This window comes from Lagopus muta, chromosome 7 (assembly GCF_023343835.1).
Source record: "Lagopus muta isolate bLagMut1 chromosome 7, bLagMut1 primary, whole genome shotgun sequence".
NCBI lineage: Eukaryota > Metazoa > Chordata > Aves > Galliformes > Phasianidae > Lagopus > Lagopus muta.
Genome location: NC_064439.1, coordinates 35,767,246 through 35,784,791, shown reverse-complemented (window position 1 = coordinate 35,784,791; position 17,546 = coordinate 35,767,246). Strand labels below are relative to the sequence as shown.

General features: G+C 34.1%; 1 protein-coding gene across 6 annotated transcripts in view; it reads left to right on the top strand.

Annotated features, from left to right (window-relative positions):
* Nucleotides 1–17,546, top strand: part of ZNF385D (zinc finger protein 385D) — a 379,952-nt gene that overhangs the window by 277,474 nt on the left and 84,932 nt on the right. For all 6 annotated transcript variants that reach the window (XM_048951270.1, XM_048951269.1, XM_048951273.1 and 3 more), the window contains one exon: nucleotides 12,876–12,986. In XM_048951270.1, coding sequence (XP_048807227.1) covers nucleotides 12,876–12,986 — 111 coding nt within the window. The remainder of the gene's footprint in view (nucleotides 1–12,875; nucleotides 12,987–17,546) is intronic.

Here is a 17,546-nt window from a genome sequence, read left to right as displayed (position 1 = left end):
GTGACTGGTGGAATTACTAAATATTTGCATGTTTACTGACCACTGTTAGCAAAATATTCATTCTTCTTAAAGAGTTTTGAGAAAATAGCAAATAGGCCGTATCTGATTTCTATGGAAGCTCCAGAGATTAGAAACTTACTGCCTGATGATTGTGATATTAATGTTACAGATATCATGAATGCACTGGTGAAAGTATGACAACCAATTGGACTTGTTTGGGATCTAACAAGTATACAAATTCAGATACCGACTTCATCCAGGAGCAGGTTTGATGAAATACATGTCTTCCAGACAACAGCCAGGAAGTGACATTTTCTAGCAGAGTTCATGATTAACAGTTGAGAAATGTGACCTGCCTGATAACATAAAAGGTTTTGCCAGGCGGAGTTTTCTGATTTGTTTTACTGATTTTGGTCAGGGAAAGACAATAAAACCCTTCATTAGAGGTAGTATTGTTTTATCAGTGTAAAAGTTACGTTACGAATCCCCACCTTGAGAACTTGAGAACCTTGAGAAGCATAAGATGTTAGAATTCCACATCTTAATTCTACTTAAGAATTAAGTAGAATTCTTAATTCTACTTAACATCTACTTAAGATGTTAGAATTCCAGTTGTGGTTAACAATAAGAAAAACAAGAAGTGACAGAAAAAAAAAGGAAAAGAAAAAGAAAAAGAAAAAAAAAAGCGAGCATTTACACTGCTGATAATCATTCATCTGAATGGATAACTAAAAGCAGGTACTTGAGAGGTGATATGAAGTGCCATTTGTAAGCATTGAATGGCTAGGATTGTGAAGAATTGTTCACAGCATGAGTCCCAGGTTTTCAGGGTCAGCCAGTACTTTGTGCTGTGAGTATCCTTTGCTTCTCCTCGTGTGGAGTATGAATGGAATATTTTTTGAAGGAAAGAACAAAAAAGAAAATCTTCAAAATGTTTAGTTCAAATGGATGATTGCATAGATGCCTTATTTCAGAGCAAGGATTTCTCATCTGTGGAAGGATCTGAGCAGATACAAGTCCATTTTGTTATAACAGACCAAAACAGAATTGTTTTTAATTTTGTATTTGAATCTCTGGGCTTCCTTTTCTTCAGATTGTGGGCACAATTGCAGAAGCAATCAGCTTCAAAAATTACAAGGAGATTACAATAAATACAGTTTTCTAAATAGTGCCTGAAGACACTGCTAAATTTATAAAAGGACACAGGAAAAGAAGAAGACTAGAAGTTTAGAACATTGAAGTCTGCAGTTGCTCCTGAAGGAAATATGTTTTTTAGTTATCCTATCCCATACAAGAACTTTTTGTGTTTGCAGCTGCTCTTAAGAGCTGCCAGGTAAAAGCTTCGCTCCCATTAGGTGAGACTGTAATTCAATACAAGAACCAAGAGCCTCATGATGTGTAGTGAGGAGTTTGCTAAGGAGTTTGTTGCTCTATTCTGGGAAGGTGTGAGTGGAAGAAGTGATGGGTTTAAATCCATGTTGAGGCACAGACTACTATGGTGACCTTAAACCATTGCTTGCTCTCAGTTTCTGTATGTAATAGGAGGATAATATTTCTTGGCCTTTTAAGCACGTCACTAAGATCCTGATCATCACTAATGATTAATTTTGGCATGAATGTGTACATTAATGTAAGTATTAAGATCTGATATAATTTTGAAACAGGTCCAAGATCAAATCTTGGTTGCAACTCTTTCTATGTGTGTTAAGATAAACAGAAATAAGTGCTGCTGGATAGAGGTTGTTGCTAATACTATTTCATTATAAAGCTAAAAGAGCTCTATAGTAGCAGGGGAAAAGACAATTTTTTTCAATGATGATATTTGTATAATTATAGTTAATTAAATGGGTAGAAAACAAAAACAATCTCAGTGCTGAGAGAGCCCTGCAGGTATCCAACAAGGCAAACAGAAACAAACCATTTGGGGTTTGCACTGCTCTTTTAGTTTCTCCCTTTTTTTTTCCTCTTTATTTTTCCCCAGTTCCTACCATCTAGTCAGGATCTTACTTATTCTGTGTTATAGATATCTGTGGTGCACGGCTTTTAACATAAAAGCAAGAACGAGCCATCTATAGGCATAAAATTGTGCATTATAAAATGAATCCTTCAAAATAACCAGAACTGGACCAGTGTAATGGATTTTCTTTTCTGAAAAGATAAACTAGCAGTGAAGATGCATATTAAATACTTGACTTTCAGGCAACAACTAGGCAGTTCACAGGCAATAAAATTGTCTTCATCTGTAGGTGTTTATGTGAGATACCCCAGACACAGATGATTTTGAATCAATTATACTTCTATTGTCTAAAGTGCAAATGGATTTGCCAAAAGTTCTAGTATAACTCAGTTTTAATATGTTAATTACCTTTGTGTAAGTGGTCTTTGTAAAGTGAGATACTTAGATGAGACTCCCTATTTTAAGTTCATAATACACATGAAACTTTTCACTCTGTTGAATTCACAATACATATTATGTTATAGTTATGTTGTTACTGTTATGGATACGGTATTCTGGTTGGGGCTACTGTAACAAGATGTAAGAATTACAGAGACTACTTCTCTACAATAGCTCAGTGTATAGGTGTTTCATCTTTTCAGTTTTCCTCTATGTCTGATTCTCAACAGCACTTCTTTGCCCATTTGGGCTTCGACCCACAGTGGACGTAGTCCTTCTAATAAGCTAGACTATAATTTGCACTACTGTCCTCAGCTGTGACTGCCTTGTGTGTTAAAGATCCTACACAACCTGTATGGACCTATGGATGTAGCTGGGGTTGATTTTGAGATAAGGGCATCCATTTTGAGTGTACTTGATCTAAAATCATTGAGAGATCAGTGTCTGGTAACTATTAAGAGAACTTATAGAAAAGAAGTGAACTAGGTCCAAGTCAAATCACTAGTATTAAAATAGACTGCGTCGTGAACTGTCATGATGGTGAAGTGAATGGATTTTTCACTGTTATATTGCACTTTTACAACGACATAGGGGAGCAAAGTAATGAAACAGTTCCAGAAACTGAACTGAAGGCCTCTAGTATCTCCACATATTGATATTTGGACTTGATGTTCTTAACTATATTCTCTAACTTAGGTGATTCTGTGATGATTCTGTGATGTTTCTATGATGTTCGACTTCGTATACATATTAGTATTTATTTGTGGAAAGATGGAATAAGTGTCATATTAATCCTCTATATCTTGAGTGTTTCAACTAAACTTCTGAATGCACACAATGAACAAGTGTTTTTCCTTCCTTTCTTTCATTTAGTTCTAGTGTGATCTACACAAATCTGAGAAGTCAGAGTCAGAATAATTGCCATCGCAATAATTTTATTTAAATTTTAATTTTGATATATCATTCAGATAAATATTTAAGGCTAAAATTGCATTGAAATGTACACTGCTAATATTTCATCTTGTCCCAAATGAATAAAAAAACATACTGAGATTTACTTAATGCATCACATTTCAGAGATGGCTAGGAAGAAATTAAAGCACTTCAAGTAATGAATGAGCTATAACTATATTCTCCACAGCTGTTTAGTGCTGGATTGCACTAGTGATTCAGTCATTAAAACTAACAGTAGGCAGAATGAACCTTAGTGGTGATTTGTAGAGAATCACTGGAAAAGTAAAGTTACAGTATGGATACCTAACATAGGAATAAGTTGGTCCTTTTCACCTCTAGGAAGTATAACTTTGATTTTGTACCATCATTTATTTTAAGAAAATATGAGACTTTTCAATTGGCAGAGAGTAGATTCAATAGTATTATAATCTCTATTTGTTCTAAACTCTTCTGACTTCGTCTACTGTTTCTTCCTACAGAGACTGAAGCAGAAATCAAACTGATCTTAATTTTACAGTTTCCAATACCTTATTAAACTGCAAGCCAGAAAACAATCAGACCTTCTGACCACATTCTTCTCATGTTTCTCAGAGACCAATTCAGTACTGAGGTCTAATGGTTTTACGTATGCAGTTATGAAGCACAGCAAGTCATACATTGATTGCTATATAAGCTTTCAAATATATTAAAATAATTTACTACATATTTCGTTTTCCTATTTATTTCATATTTTTCTCTCTCTCTTAGTGGAAGTGAGTTTCCTGAGCATACAACAATCTCTCAACCTGTTTCAAAAATTCAGGCAAGACTTAGAGCTGACAATATCAAGCACGCTGGTGACTTCTTCTGTGGATCATAACCTACAAGCTGAGCAAAATCAAAATCTTTTTCCATGCAAGGAGATATAATGCTCTTAGTGATACATATAAGAGCTGTGAATAAAGCAGTGCACAGCAATTCTTACAGCTATTTTTATACTGAACCATTACTGCTTATAAAGGTATATTCAGCTGTATCACATGTGCAGCTGTATATACCTTTAGCACTCTAGCACTGCAGTTCCAAGGTGAGAAACTGGGAGAAAAGTATTTTTCTTTATTGATGACAATTACTGACAATTTAAATAAAATTGTCTTGAGTCACAAATTTAGTATGCTTGAATTTCCTGAAGAAAGACAGCAGAATATTTCTTCTGAGAGAAGGAATTGGAGTGTTTTATGAAATTTTTTCAATACTGACCTAAAAGCGGAAAAAATAAAAGCACTGGTGATTAAATAACTATACCAAAAAATTTTCTGCACTTGCACCTGAAGCTAAATGCACCTACAAGATTTTGAGAGAGGGCTGACATTCGATTATAAGAAACAGGAGAGAAATTCAAAAAGTTTCTAATTATTCTGTAATAAAGATCTGTCAGAGATTTAGTAGCTAAGCAAGCAGAACATCTTTGGTAACAGTTTCAACTGAAATGTTGAACTGTTTTCTCTGAGACAATTATAAAATGAGAATCTGAACAAATTTTGTGTCCAAGATTCAATTGCTGTGTTTTACCCATTACTTCATGACAACATTTAATCACTTCTCTACACTCTCCCTCTCTCCAAAAATCCAAGATAAAATGACCTGCTCTCCATAACATTTTTAGCTTGTATGGTGTAAGATACGAATGAAATAGTGTGTTGGAGTCCCTTTTATTCTCATATTCTATGGGTCTATAAGTAGGGCTTAGGATTTACAACTTCTCCTAGTGCTAAAATTTACAAGGATAGATTTTAAAATCATCTGAAATGTTGCAAAAATAAAGAATTGGAAGAATATTTTAATTATGCTTGAAATATCACTTGGGTCTTTTGGGACTTTATGGTTTTTTTGAGGTCATTAGAATGACCGTGATAAAAAAAATAAATAAATAATATACTTTAGAAACGGTCTAAATAATTGTAGTAGACCATATTACAGAATTAAGAGGGCTGCTCCAAAACTAATGCCTCCTATTTTATTATGGCCTACAAAATCAGAGGCGGATATCAGTGGTATGGCAGTAGAGGTTGAATCTTCCTGCTCACAGTCCTTTACATTTTTGCAGCCACGGAGCAGATGGCAGCAGAGGAGCAATCTGACAAAATGGCATCTGACATGGAAATGGATATGATGCAAAGGTGTGGAATTGAATTCCTCCATGTGGAAAAAAAAATGGCACCCATTGACATTCATCAATGCTTGTTGAATGATTATGGAGACCAAACTGTGGATGTGAGGCAGTGGTTAGTGAATTTTCAGCAGTGGCAACAGCAGAGTGAACTGTAAGCTATGTTCTGGATGACCATGCATATTTTTACGAGTATGGCATGCAGATTCTTGTTCATTGCTGATGAAAATGCATATTAATGGTGCTGACTTTGTTGGAAAATAGTGTTTTGTAGCTGAAAATCCACTCTACCAAATAGTGTTATTGTGCTCTTTGTATCCGTTGTAATTCCCATGGAAATAAATAGGAGACATTAGTGACCTTTGTATTTTTTCCGCTCCTTAAACACATCTTTATACAGTCACTACTTTGAAAAACCTAATTATTTGCAGTGGGTTGCTTTGGACTCTCTTGTGAAGAATTTCTTCTTTCAAGGCCCAATTTTGTAGAAGTGAATCAAATGCTTCTCTGCCAGTTCTTGTCTGGCAAACATCTTGCTTTTGTTTTTGTTGTGATTAGAAAAACCCACTATTATTAAATACCAATTATAACATTTGGTCCAGTTTTCTGAAATTCATTCACATGTGAATGATCCTATTGGGAATTTGTTGTGTAACCTCATTATGCCTGCCAACCTTTTGTTCCATGCTCTTTTCTTAAGCGCAAAAGGGGAAAATGCCTTTTGCTTTTTATTGTGTGTGTGTTCTTTTTCTCATGAGCTTGTTTTTGCTTTGTTGTTAGATGAGGCTTAGAAAACAAATGGCTTTTGTGAACCATAGTTTTTCATGTTTATTTGTATCTTTAGAGAGTGTAAAATATTTTTCTTCATGTTTCAAGAAACTGTTTTGGTTTTAATTATATTTTTACAGTCTGCCAGTACTCATTTTAGTAAACTACTGGAAAGAAACAAGTTACCCCATCTTTTCTTACCACTTTTAAAATGTTTGTCAGGAATGCTGCAAATTATTATCTCAATTTCAAGGTGGTCTATTTCATGTTAGTCTGTTCTTTTGCTGCAATCATACTATTGAGCATTGTCCACTGGATAATTGAGAAATATGACAAACATGCCACGTTTAGTTCCCTTTCATTTTCTCTCTTTTGGGAGAACTTTTTAGGCCTGGTAGAATTTTGTGCGTCCTTTGGAAGAACACTTGGGAACAATCATGGTTTTGTAATTCAGAATACCAATATCTATTATAATCTTGATTTATTTGTTAAAGAAACTGGAAAAATATCTGGATGAGATGGGACAGAAGAAAAAGAAAGGCTATGCCAGCCAGAAAGCCAGTTGAATACTACCACAGAGAATTGTTCTGAGAGATGGAAGGGAAGTCACTTAATCCAAAATTTTCTTGGATGAGTCTTTGAGTCCAACATATAAGGCTGTATTTAGACTTGTGTAGCACCTCCCCAGATGAATCTGAGTTGAGGAACTGTGTGGTGAACATATGAAAAATAATACAGTAATAAGTACTATAAGATTTACTAAATTGGATAACTGAAACTTGAACACAGTTTTGTCCTTTATTTCTGGGAAATATCATCTTTCAACTTATTTTCAAAATTTCTTCATTAGTACTTCACTTCTTTGTGAAGTACTCAAATCCCATGTCCTTGAAAAAAACTGTAGGAGTGCAAATGAAAAGACTGATAATTCCCAATGAGAGCAGGATTTCAGCTCTGCAGTAAATGTCTAGGGCCATTCATTGAACCACTCCAAGAAAACAAAACATTGAACAGTTGCTCATTAAGTGAATGTTGTCCACCTTGTGAACAGAACAAACACAGCGTCTTTCAGAAAAAATAAGTGATCATATTTTAAAAATGTGTATCCTTAAATATGTTAAATTCAGGTATTTCCTGTTTTTAAGGGCTTGATCTACAATTTTGATGTTCTTTTAGTTCTGGATATTTCTCTATTTAGCACATACATACAGAGATTTGTTCCAGTTTGACAGTACTTCACATGTTGTTTAGTGGTTGATTAGCATAATCACTGTGTGATTATTTCTCACTAGCCTTAGCATATGCAAATTCTTCTCTTTTGACTGACAACCACTATTAGAGTATACAGATTTGCATAATTGCTATGTGGTTACAGTATTTCTGCACAATACCACTGTGAATGCAAATCCTTTTGCTCTGACTGGTTTCTCTATATTAAAGCAGTATGCCAGAAATGGTGCTGCTGCCTCAGCACCTCACTGCCAAGTGAAAATGTCCACAAGAAGAAAAGAAAAAAAAAAAATAAAGCCGGAGAAAAGTGCTAGACTTGCATCAGAACAGTGACTACACAACTGCTACAGTTAAATAGCTTCATATAAGAAAGAATAAAATGGTTAGACACTTAAAAGCTTTCAACAAGAGAATAAAAAAAGCGGTCTTTGGGAATTCGTTCTGAAGTACTATTCAAATTACATAGGCATGTTACAATGGGAAACGTTTACAGGGATTTGTTTGTTTGTTTATGAAAATATATTTTCTTAATATTGTACATTATTACAATTGCTGCAGGTAATTTCCATGAATTATTTTACATTTAACTGGGTTGAGTAATATTTCTGTTTTATATCCATCAAAAACATCGGGTTGCTTCTAACATTGGTAAGAGGGGAAATAGTAGACAGTAAGATGTGCAGTGCTGATTCCAATTCAGTACATAATTATTCATGTAAGACAGTACTGAATCAATTAGTTACAAATGGATAAACCATCCATGGTAGAACATCCAGAACAAGTATTTTTATCATTTGATATCATATTATTGTACTTTCTCATGATACCAAAATATTGTTGAACATCCATTTTTGTACTTAATTATTTTCATTAAGCTTCTCCCATCCTTCTTTTTGTGTTGTGATCTTTGGTTCGTTTATAAAATTATTATTCACGGAGTACAGTGATGGTCAGAATATAAAATTAGTATTCACAGAGTAAAGTGATGGTCAGAATAAGATAGGCTGCAATTCTTATGAAAATACAGAATGTCAAATATACATAAGATCAAATAATTGAGCTGTTCTCTTTCTGATTTGGATGCCAGTATATTAAGAATGCATCATATAGATTGTAAGTTAAAATGGAAAGAATCAGATATACTTAATGTGTGCTACATGGTTGGTTTTTTGTTTTTGTTTTTGTTTTTTTAATATGTACAATAAAGAAATACTGTCAGGAGATCTGAGATGGATGCACATGGAAAAATCATCTGTACTGTGTGACACTGAGTCAAATGCTTCCTGGAAGTTTGATTCTAGAAGAAGATCTGTGGCACATTCTTTGTCCACCCTATATGTGTGGCTGTGGTAAATCTTGAACATGTCCTGGAGAATGTGGTGGCACTACTTAGTTGAACAGTATGCATAATATAGGCACTATATATGGGTGGTGTAAGGCTGAATCTGAAGCAGATCTCCAAACGATCAATTTCTTCATTAAAAAAATTATATAATAGTATAATATAAAGTGATGTCATATAACAGCGTGACATTGGTATAATTGATCAGCACAACTGTAAAGGAAATTATCTCTATACTTAATGCTACTGGGATCAGAGGGAAGAAAGAAGTGCTCAGTTGTTATTGGGAAGTAGTCAAATTATGCCCAGAGCACTTCCATACAAAATTATCCTCCAGCTATAAATGACAGTGGCATTACATGGCTGAGGGAAGATACTATAGCTAGTCAACTACTAAGCCACATGTCTGTAACTTTAGTACAAACACAAAAAAGCAGTTACTAATATATCAAAATTATAAGGCAGGAGGCAGTTTTGCATTTGAACAGTTTGCTACTAAAAAATGCAACAATCATGCAGTCCTAAGAATGGGTTAAGTTCAGAAGGTGATGTAGTGAAAAGTAAATGATATACTACATGTAAGAATTGTGTTCTATTTTACTTAGTAAGGCATTGTGTGGATTCTCCTAAGTATCTCTACACATGCTGCTTATCTCAGTTACATTATATTATTTCCCTCTTTATGCATCCATGAAATCCTTGCTCTCTATTTTCCTCACAATCAGCTATTTCTTTTTGTTCCTCTGACCGTCAGCAGGGCTCCTCTCTGTCTTCCAGAGTCTTTGAGATCTTAGTGCATATTATAATGCACCTTTTACTTTTCTCAAATTTCTTGCATAAAACTTCTGAAAGCTTATCTGGTGCTTTTGGATGTTTATTTGAAATTTATGTATTGGTAGTATTTCCCAAATGAGCTCTCCAGGAAAAAAATAACAATGTCAAATAGCACTCCAGTATTCTCCCCCAGCTTTTATTAGAGTCTGTTCTGTTTGAAAGTTAGTTCTGCTCTGCAGTATCAAAGAGCAATTGGCAGAGAAGGTTTTTGTGGTTTTTTTTTTTCTTTTTTTGAAGTAGCTTTTCTTAATCATCTTGGAGGCTGTCCAGAACACTTCTTCTTATAGAGTTGCAAACACAAATCACCCAGTTCACAATAAGGCCATGTAGCTATATATCTAGAAGTCTGCATCTTTAGAAAGAGAAATGAAAATGTGCAGATGGATTTCTGTATCAGTAGATAAACTAGAGAAAATGTGTGGAGCATTAAGAAAGAAATTCCACATTTTTTCTTAAGATCAAAATAAATACAGAAAAAACTACCCTACATATTCACTTTTTTTCCCCCCAATTCTGAAAAGTTGTCTTGTTCTCAATCTCTGAGCATTAATTCCACAAGAAATTCAATTTCATTTGAACCCAGAATTCTTTCTGTGAACATAGTTAAATCCAACTGTAGATTTATTTGTGGCAGCTTATTAGCTATGGTAATATTTATTCTACCTATGTTTAAATACTGTTTTGTTGACTAATTTTAAATGACAGTGTGGCATTTCTGTAGGTTGTTGTTGTTGGCATCTTGACATAAGTCATCCTCCATTAAGTAGTAGATAATTCTTTAAAATATGTGGTGAATATTTTTCTTTTCTATCGTATAGAACCAAAAGACCAATGCATCAATGGAAAAAGAATAGCAGGAAAGGATTACCTCTAAGGAATTTAGTTGTAGAAAAATGAGTGATTAAAACTGGGTCAAACATGCTGGGTCAAGAAAAAATTTGGACCTATTTTGTTCAAAACCTTCATTTTATACCACAGAAACATAAGTTAAAAAAAAAAAAATCCATAAGGTTACATTGCTACCTGTCAACACATGAGGTATTTGAAATGACAGACAGGTACCACTATAGAAAATTACTTGATAAAGGATAGAATTGTGTTACAACAACATAAGGTAGGTGCTACATCTTCCTCGTAATCAGAACCTAATTATATATCATCCTGGACAAGGTGATCCAGCTGAGTTAAGAAGTTACTGTTTAAAGTTATCTAGGCCTCAGTGTAACTGAACAGAGATCTCCTAGAGCGCTCAGGAGGAAATATGATATTAGAGGTCAGATGTTTATAAACTGTCTTTTAGCATTTGTGAGATAGTGTGTCAGAGTTTAACATGTTAACCTAAGGCTGAACTAATAGTATTGTGGAACTGCAGTTAAGAAGGTGAAAGTAAGCAGATACACTGGATCAAAGAATGTGCAATGTGCTGCTGCTGCCATATATTGATTTCATCATGTATCTTAGCTTGAGGTTTCCTTCTATGTTTTATACCTATAAAGACACAATGCAAAAATTTCTTAAAAATGTAAGCTTACTTTCTTGAAATTCTGGCAGCTATAAAATACTGTTGATTGAGACCAGGTTATGTTTTAGTGTTGAAAATGCCAAGGTGAAGGTAATAGTACTACTGGTATAAGAAGTCACCTCTTAAATAACGGAGCAGTTGAAAAAAAAGAAAAGCTGTTTCTGTCTATTTACTTTTGTCTTTTGGGCCCCTGCAGTAGTGTTTTTTGAACCATAGGCTTTTTAAAGATTGGGTTACTAAGTAAAATGAGTGCTCTAAGCACATGGTCTGCTCTCAGCAGAAAGTCTTCACATTATCTTAAGCCGCACATCAGTGTTCTAGAACTCAGTATTCTCTGATTTTAGTCATTGTCTTAGTTTCTGGTTGTATTACTGAGGCATACTTATTTTTATTACTATTATTTTTATTCCTATAAAACTCTGCAGTTTAAATTGATTTTTTTATTTGATCTGAATTTCTTATCAACAGTAATTAGTTTAAGCCCATGACCTACTTCATATCTGACTCTGAACAGCTGTCAGATGACACACTGCTTCTCTAGTGAGCTGTTTTGGATTCACTGCAATAAAGGCCATGACTGTCTACCATTACAGCTTCCATGAATCATTGATTACTCCGAGAGAAAGCTGTGATTCTTTATTGAATAGCCCTTTGCTAACTGACTCAAAAAAGTGAATAATGGGAACATGGATATAGAAAAGGTGTTTTGTTCTGAAGGCACATGCAAATTAAGCTGTCTGATACTGCCAGACAATTGGTTAGTTGTATTTGTTTCATTTAAAAATATATATATAAAAAAATTCAAAGATAAAAAATAGTGGCTTTACAAAATTGCTGTAAAGCTCTTATTAGATTTTAAAAATAGTTCTGCAGGGCTTGTGAAAAAAAGACAAATTATTTTGGCCAATAAATCTGGGGAAGCTGATCTCATTCATCAAAGTAAAATTTTCTGAGTAGACTTAGTGAAGATCTGCCAAAATTCCAAAATTGTCTTTTTTATTTTTTTTTTTAACAGAACCCTGACTTGCATATACTGCCAGGTCAGCTTTCTCATGGAGGTCTTTTTCAGAATAATGCCTTTCATCAAAGTCAAATTGCATCCTTAAAGCAGAACTTATTTGGAAGATGTAGTTTGATCCAAAATGCTGTGAAAATGTCTTTGGAGAATTTGAATTTTTCATTGGCTTTATAGAATTTCCTTTATTGAAATGGATCATTTATTGGTTCCTAGTGTGTATTTTTTTCATAATACTGAGTTATTTGGGAATTATTTCTACCTACTATTCCTTCACAGTTCCATTGATCATTTTCTTAGTAATTTTATATGGAATATTTTTATTTTATTTAGATAACATTTCTATGGCTTAAAAATATGTTATACTGTTGATAAATTAGTTTTTTTAATGTCTTCAACTCAGATTTTGTCAGCAAAGGGAGACTGGTGCATGTAGAACAGAACTAAGGATATGCATTATAATATAATCTAACTCCATTTTTCTTTGTTCCTCTCTGCATTACCTTTTCATAAAACTACACTTAAAATAAATATTACTAAAAAATAATTTTCTTTAGTATGGAAGATGATTTGGAATGACATGGTGTCTGTTTTACAAATATAGTTAATGTAAAATATGATGAAACAGCAAAAGCTTTTATATTTCCTTGTATTTTTTCTTTACAGATGGACCCAATTCAGAAAGCTGTAATAAATCATACATTTGGGGTCCCTCTTCCTCATCGAAGAAAGCAAATCATATCATGCAACATTTGCCAGCTGAGATTTAATTCTGATGTAAGTCAATCATTTTGTATCAGATTAGAAATATGTACTTATCTTCTTGGATGTGTCATAATTTGCATAAATTGAACCTAAATGAAATGTGATGATTTCAGTTTGTGGTTCAGCAGATGAAAAGACTGTAGGATGCTTCAAATAAACACAATTATTGGATAGTGTTTATACACCAGGCCAGATTTTCCCTGCGGATATATCTCTGCGAGCTCATCAATTTCAGTTTTGCTGCATGGGCTGAAAATAGGAAAACTGATTGATCCATTACTGCTAATAACTCTGAAATATTTGCTGGGTGCTAATTCTTCTACCAGCCCTGGATGTAGTTGCCTTTTCTTCCTCAGAATATTAGAAGTTATTCAGATGTGCACCCCTGTGATTTTACCTTCTGTTTGCTATGCTTACAAAGACCTTTCCAGCCAGAATTGTGTCTTAGTATTCCTGTCTTGACAGTATGATCTTAATAGCAATAACAGTAATAATAGATGCAGGTAATTTTTGTCTGTTGGCTACCACCTTGCTTTCTCTCATTCCTCCAACAATTAAATATAACAGTCTGAATTGGAAATGGTCTCTAATATACAGAGAACATTCTAACTACTTTATTTTCTTCTCCAGCAACACTGTATGTGCGGAAACAACCTGACATGGTGCAATATATTGTCTTCTGCTATTCTAATCTTCTAATGTCTGGGCATTGCTGGTGGCAATTTATATTCCCCTTCCAAATGTCTTTCAGTTATTACCTGTTATATATGGAATTCACATTTGTCAAAACAAAAATGTTTGAATTTAAAGCATTGTCCAATCCAAATACATTCACAAGGCTCCTTCCTCATGCTAGTTGTAAAAGAATTGAAAGAGCTCTTTTGTGCAGCTTTTTCTTTGTAGGCAAATCTCTGTGATCAGTTAATCATTTTTAGTTTATCAATTATTTATCAAAGCCACAAACTTGTCAAAAATTTAAGTTGAGCCTTGAAGCATTCTGTAACAAATTGACTACCCAAAAGTAATGCAGTTCTCTTCAATCCCCTCAGCTTTTAATGCTTAGAAAGAATTTTAACAAGATCTCAGTCATGACTTTCAGACCAGTGTGAATTCCATATTTAACCTTCATTCAAGACTCCAGATATTTTAGTTCACGGACTGAATGTTCACCTTTCTCTTACAAAATTGACAATAGTCTCAAACAGGGATTGCAAACAATAATAGAGTATCTGTAGCTGTTGCAATTCTCACAGACAAAAATAGGAGAGTCAGATTGCGCTCTTCCATTTAGAAGCCAAATGCTAGAATTATGACTGCAAATACTGAGCCATTCACAATAGGTCTCTCACAAACAGCAATTTTAAGGGATATTGGAGATTTCTGGACCACAGCAGATCCCACTGACTGGGAGTAGCTGATTGCTACTGAGTAGCAGACTGAGTAGCCTGGCTTATTGCTCATGGTTTTCAGCTTCATCTTTGGAAAGAGCATGTCAGGCTGAATCATACATTGCATATATCCTCAAAAGTCATCAAACACCTCAGTGATACCAAAATCTTCTTTCATAGAAGGAATACCATTTCTTAGTTTGAAAAAGATACAGGCAAAAGTGAGGTTGAACATGTCGTTAAGCTGACTTAGTCACGAGCGGATACATAAGTTAGACTAATACATGGAGTAAAACATTTTCCAGCCAACAGGATGCAGGCATTTTCCAGAAGAAGATGAAATAAGCAATTTTCTACGCAGAAGGAAACACAATGTCAGTGAACACTGACACTTCTGACTCAGAGGACTGGTATGCCCTCATGCTGTTCTTCTCTTAAAAAGGATTCCAAAGTAGAGAGGGGAGAGAGGCAGTGGCCATTTTCAGGGATCTCTACAATACCTAGAAAACAACAGCTACAACAAAACACAGTTTCAGGAGAAATATCTTCATTTAGACTATTTGCAGTAAAAAAAAAAAATCCTGGAAAAATAGCTGTGAAGCAGATATTTAGTTGTCTTTTCACACATTCAATCCAAGAGGTTTGAACTCTGCTTTGCCAGAGCTGTTCAGAGGAAGTTTGTTCTAACTAAATTTTTAAAGCATCCTCAGTGTTTCTGTTGGATAGAGAGGCTAGAATTCTAAATATTGCCTAGTGATTAACGTGGGAAGATATCTGTCCCTCTTAAACACCCAGAAGAGATTTGCAGATGTCTTTATGGTTCTCTCTTCTCATTCCAGTGTGTATAGTTATTACAACTGACATTCACAAAGTGCTCTGCTGAGACTTTTCAAGAAATAATATACAGTCAGTGTTACTGCAGGTTTAGAATTGGTTTTTTTTTTTTCTGCAATGTGAGTGGAATAGGCAGAGCTAAGTACCTCAGTTGCTTGAGTAACTCTGCATGACCAACAGGTTTTTTTTTTTGTAGAAAAAAAAAGTGCAGATTCAGCGTGAAGACTTAAAGAAAAGATTGCCCTGGAAAAAAAGTTATTAACTATCAATTTTTGGTTGTTAAATTATATGAATGGCAGTCACACATTGTAGATTTTTTCTTAGTATTATGAAAAACTTTTAATTTACTGAATGTCTGCACCTTTCATTGTAATCATACTTCACTGAACATTATTTAAAACACTTAGAAAAATGAATAGCTTTTATGTTTAGAAACCTAAGGGTTTGTGGCTGTTCTACAGATGCATCTCTATATTTTTAGGTGCTGTTGATAGAATTTATCAGAGAATAATGAATAGAAATTCTATTTACCTACGTCACAACAGTATTATGGAAATGTTTACAATAAAACTGGTCTGTGAAATTTTTCATTTTGGTAGAGAATACTGAATTTTCTCCCCTTTGATACAGATTTTTTTCAGTACAAAAGAGCTTTTTTCCTGGTTACACAGAATCAAAATTACATTTCAGAGAAAAATGAGAAAGGCACTACAGTAGTCTAAAATCATTTAGTTTCTTTCTAAAGGCGTTATCTGTAAATCTTCATGACAGCTGTGTGTTCGGTATTTCTTTTCAAATAAATCTTCTCATATGAGGAAAGGGAGGAATGAGCAAGTAACCAAAGCTTCTCTGTGCTGAGAAGAAAAAAAACAACATAACACTGGAATAGCAGTTGTAGATTCAGTGGAATCTGTTTCAAGCAGTGACTATTTAATTATTTTTTATTTATTTTTCATTGAGGGAGATCTGTGTATTGCTTTTACCTTTATATTAAGCATCCAGTAAAGGGAAAACCATTTAAGTATGTTCTTAGCAGGAAGTGTGTGTGTTGCCTGTTAGATTTTTCTATCTGTTCATTGCTATTTTGCCTTGTTGAGAAGGACTGTTAAATACATGCTTTTGAATAAATATAAAATATCTGCTATAAGCATCCTGAAAACAAATTCCAGCTAACTTGAGTAGGACAATTCAAGGGGTTTCCCTGCAGGTAGATGTTGGAGTATATACTCTGCTAATGCAAGAACTCACTAAACACAAACTCACTAATCACTACCAGGATTTGGGGGGGGGGGAACACGACTTACCAAATTTTCACCATTTTTTAATGTAGGGAATGTCAGTATCTACTAATCAGGTCGAATCTTGCAAAGAGAGTCTCTCTTACTTTTTTGCACAAAGTAGATACCTGAGTGATAATTCAGCCTGTTTTTAGAGGAAGGCTGGGCAGCATTTTGATGTATTTACAGGTCTTGAATTCCATTATGATAATCTATAAAAGTATTTCCAGATGTTTGCCAGAAATAATTATTTGTGTTAAATTGAAGCTGAAGTAATGTTCTCCTGAAAGTCGAGCAGGATCCTCATCCTGGAATCACTGTTTGTTGTTGTTTGTTGATTGCTTCCTGTCAAAACAAAAGAACTGTACAAGTCAGGATCTGCAGGAGTCTGCTCCATACTTGCTGCTAGTCCACATTTTTAATATCTGTATGTCTGAAAGAATAGAGAGTACACATACTGGGACTGTGAATGATATCAAAATGTAACGTGACTGGTACCTGATGAAAGATGGCAAGTTCAGGATTGTAGTACAAAATTTTCCTGATTTGTAGAAAATAATTTAAAATTCCAAAGAATACAGTAAATGCAAGTACAAATTATTGTGCTTAGATTGGAAAAAATTAAATACACAAGTAGTGAAATGAGAAATGTATGGCTTAGTGGACAAAAGGGACTCACAATCTGAGTATACGTCATCAAGAACTAACTGGGAAAAAGGTTTTACTTTTATTGGTAGGTGGGTAAATATGAAAAAAAATTATTAGCTATCAATTTTTGTAGAAATACTGGCAATATTTAATATAAATCAATAAGTATGACAAGTGAAAAAATATCTCTGGGCTGTGGAAAGAAGAAAGGACTGAATGAATATAAAGTCAAAAAGACATGGAAAGATAGCAGTTTTGGAATATATGGAAGGGTATTACTAAGAGCTGTGGCCAACTGAAATTTCATTTCCTGGTTTTAGTAAAAGATAGCTTAATTTGCTTTTTAAACTATTTTATTATTTATTATAATAAGTAAGCAAAACAATTCTAGTTAAAATGGTCAAATTCAGAAATGAAAGAAGTAG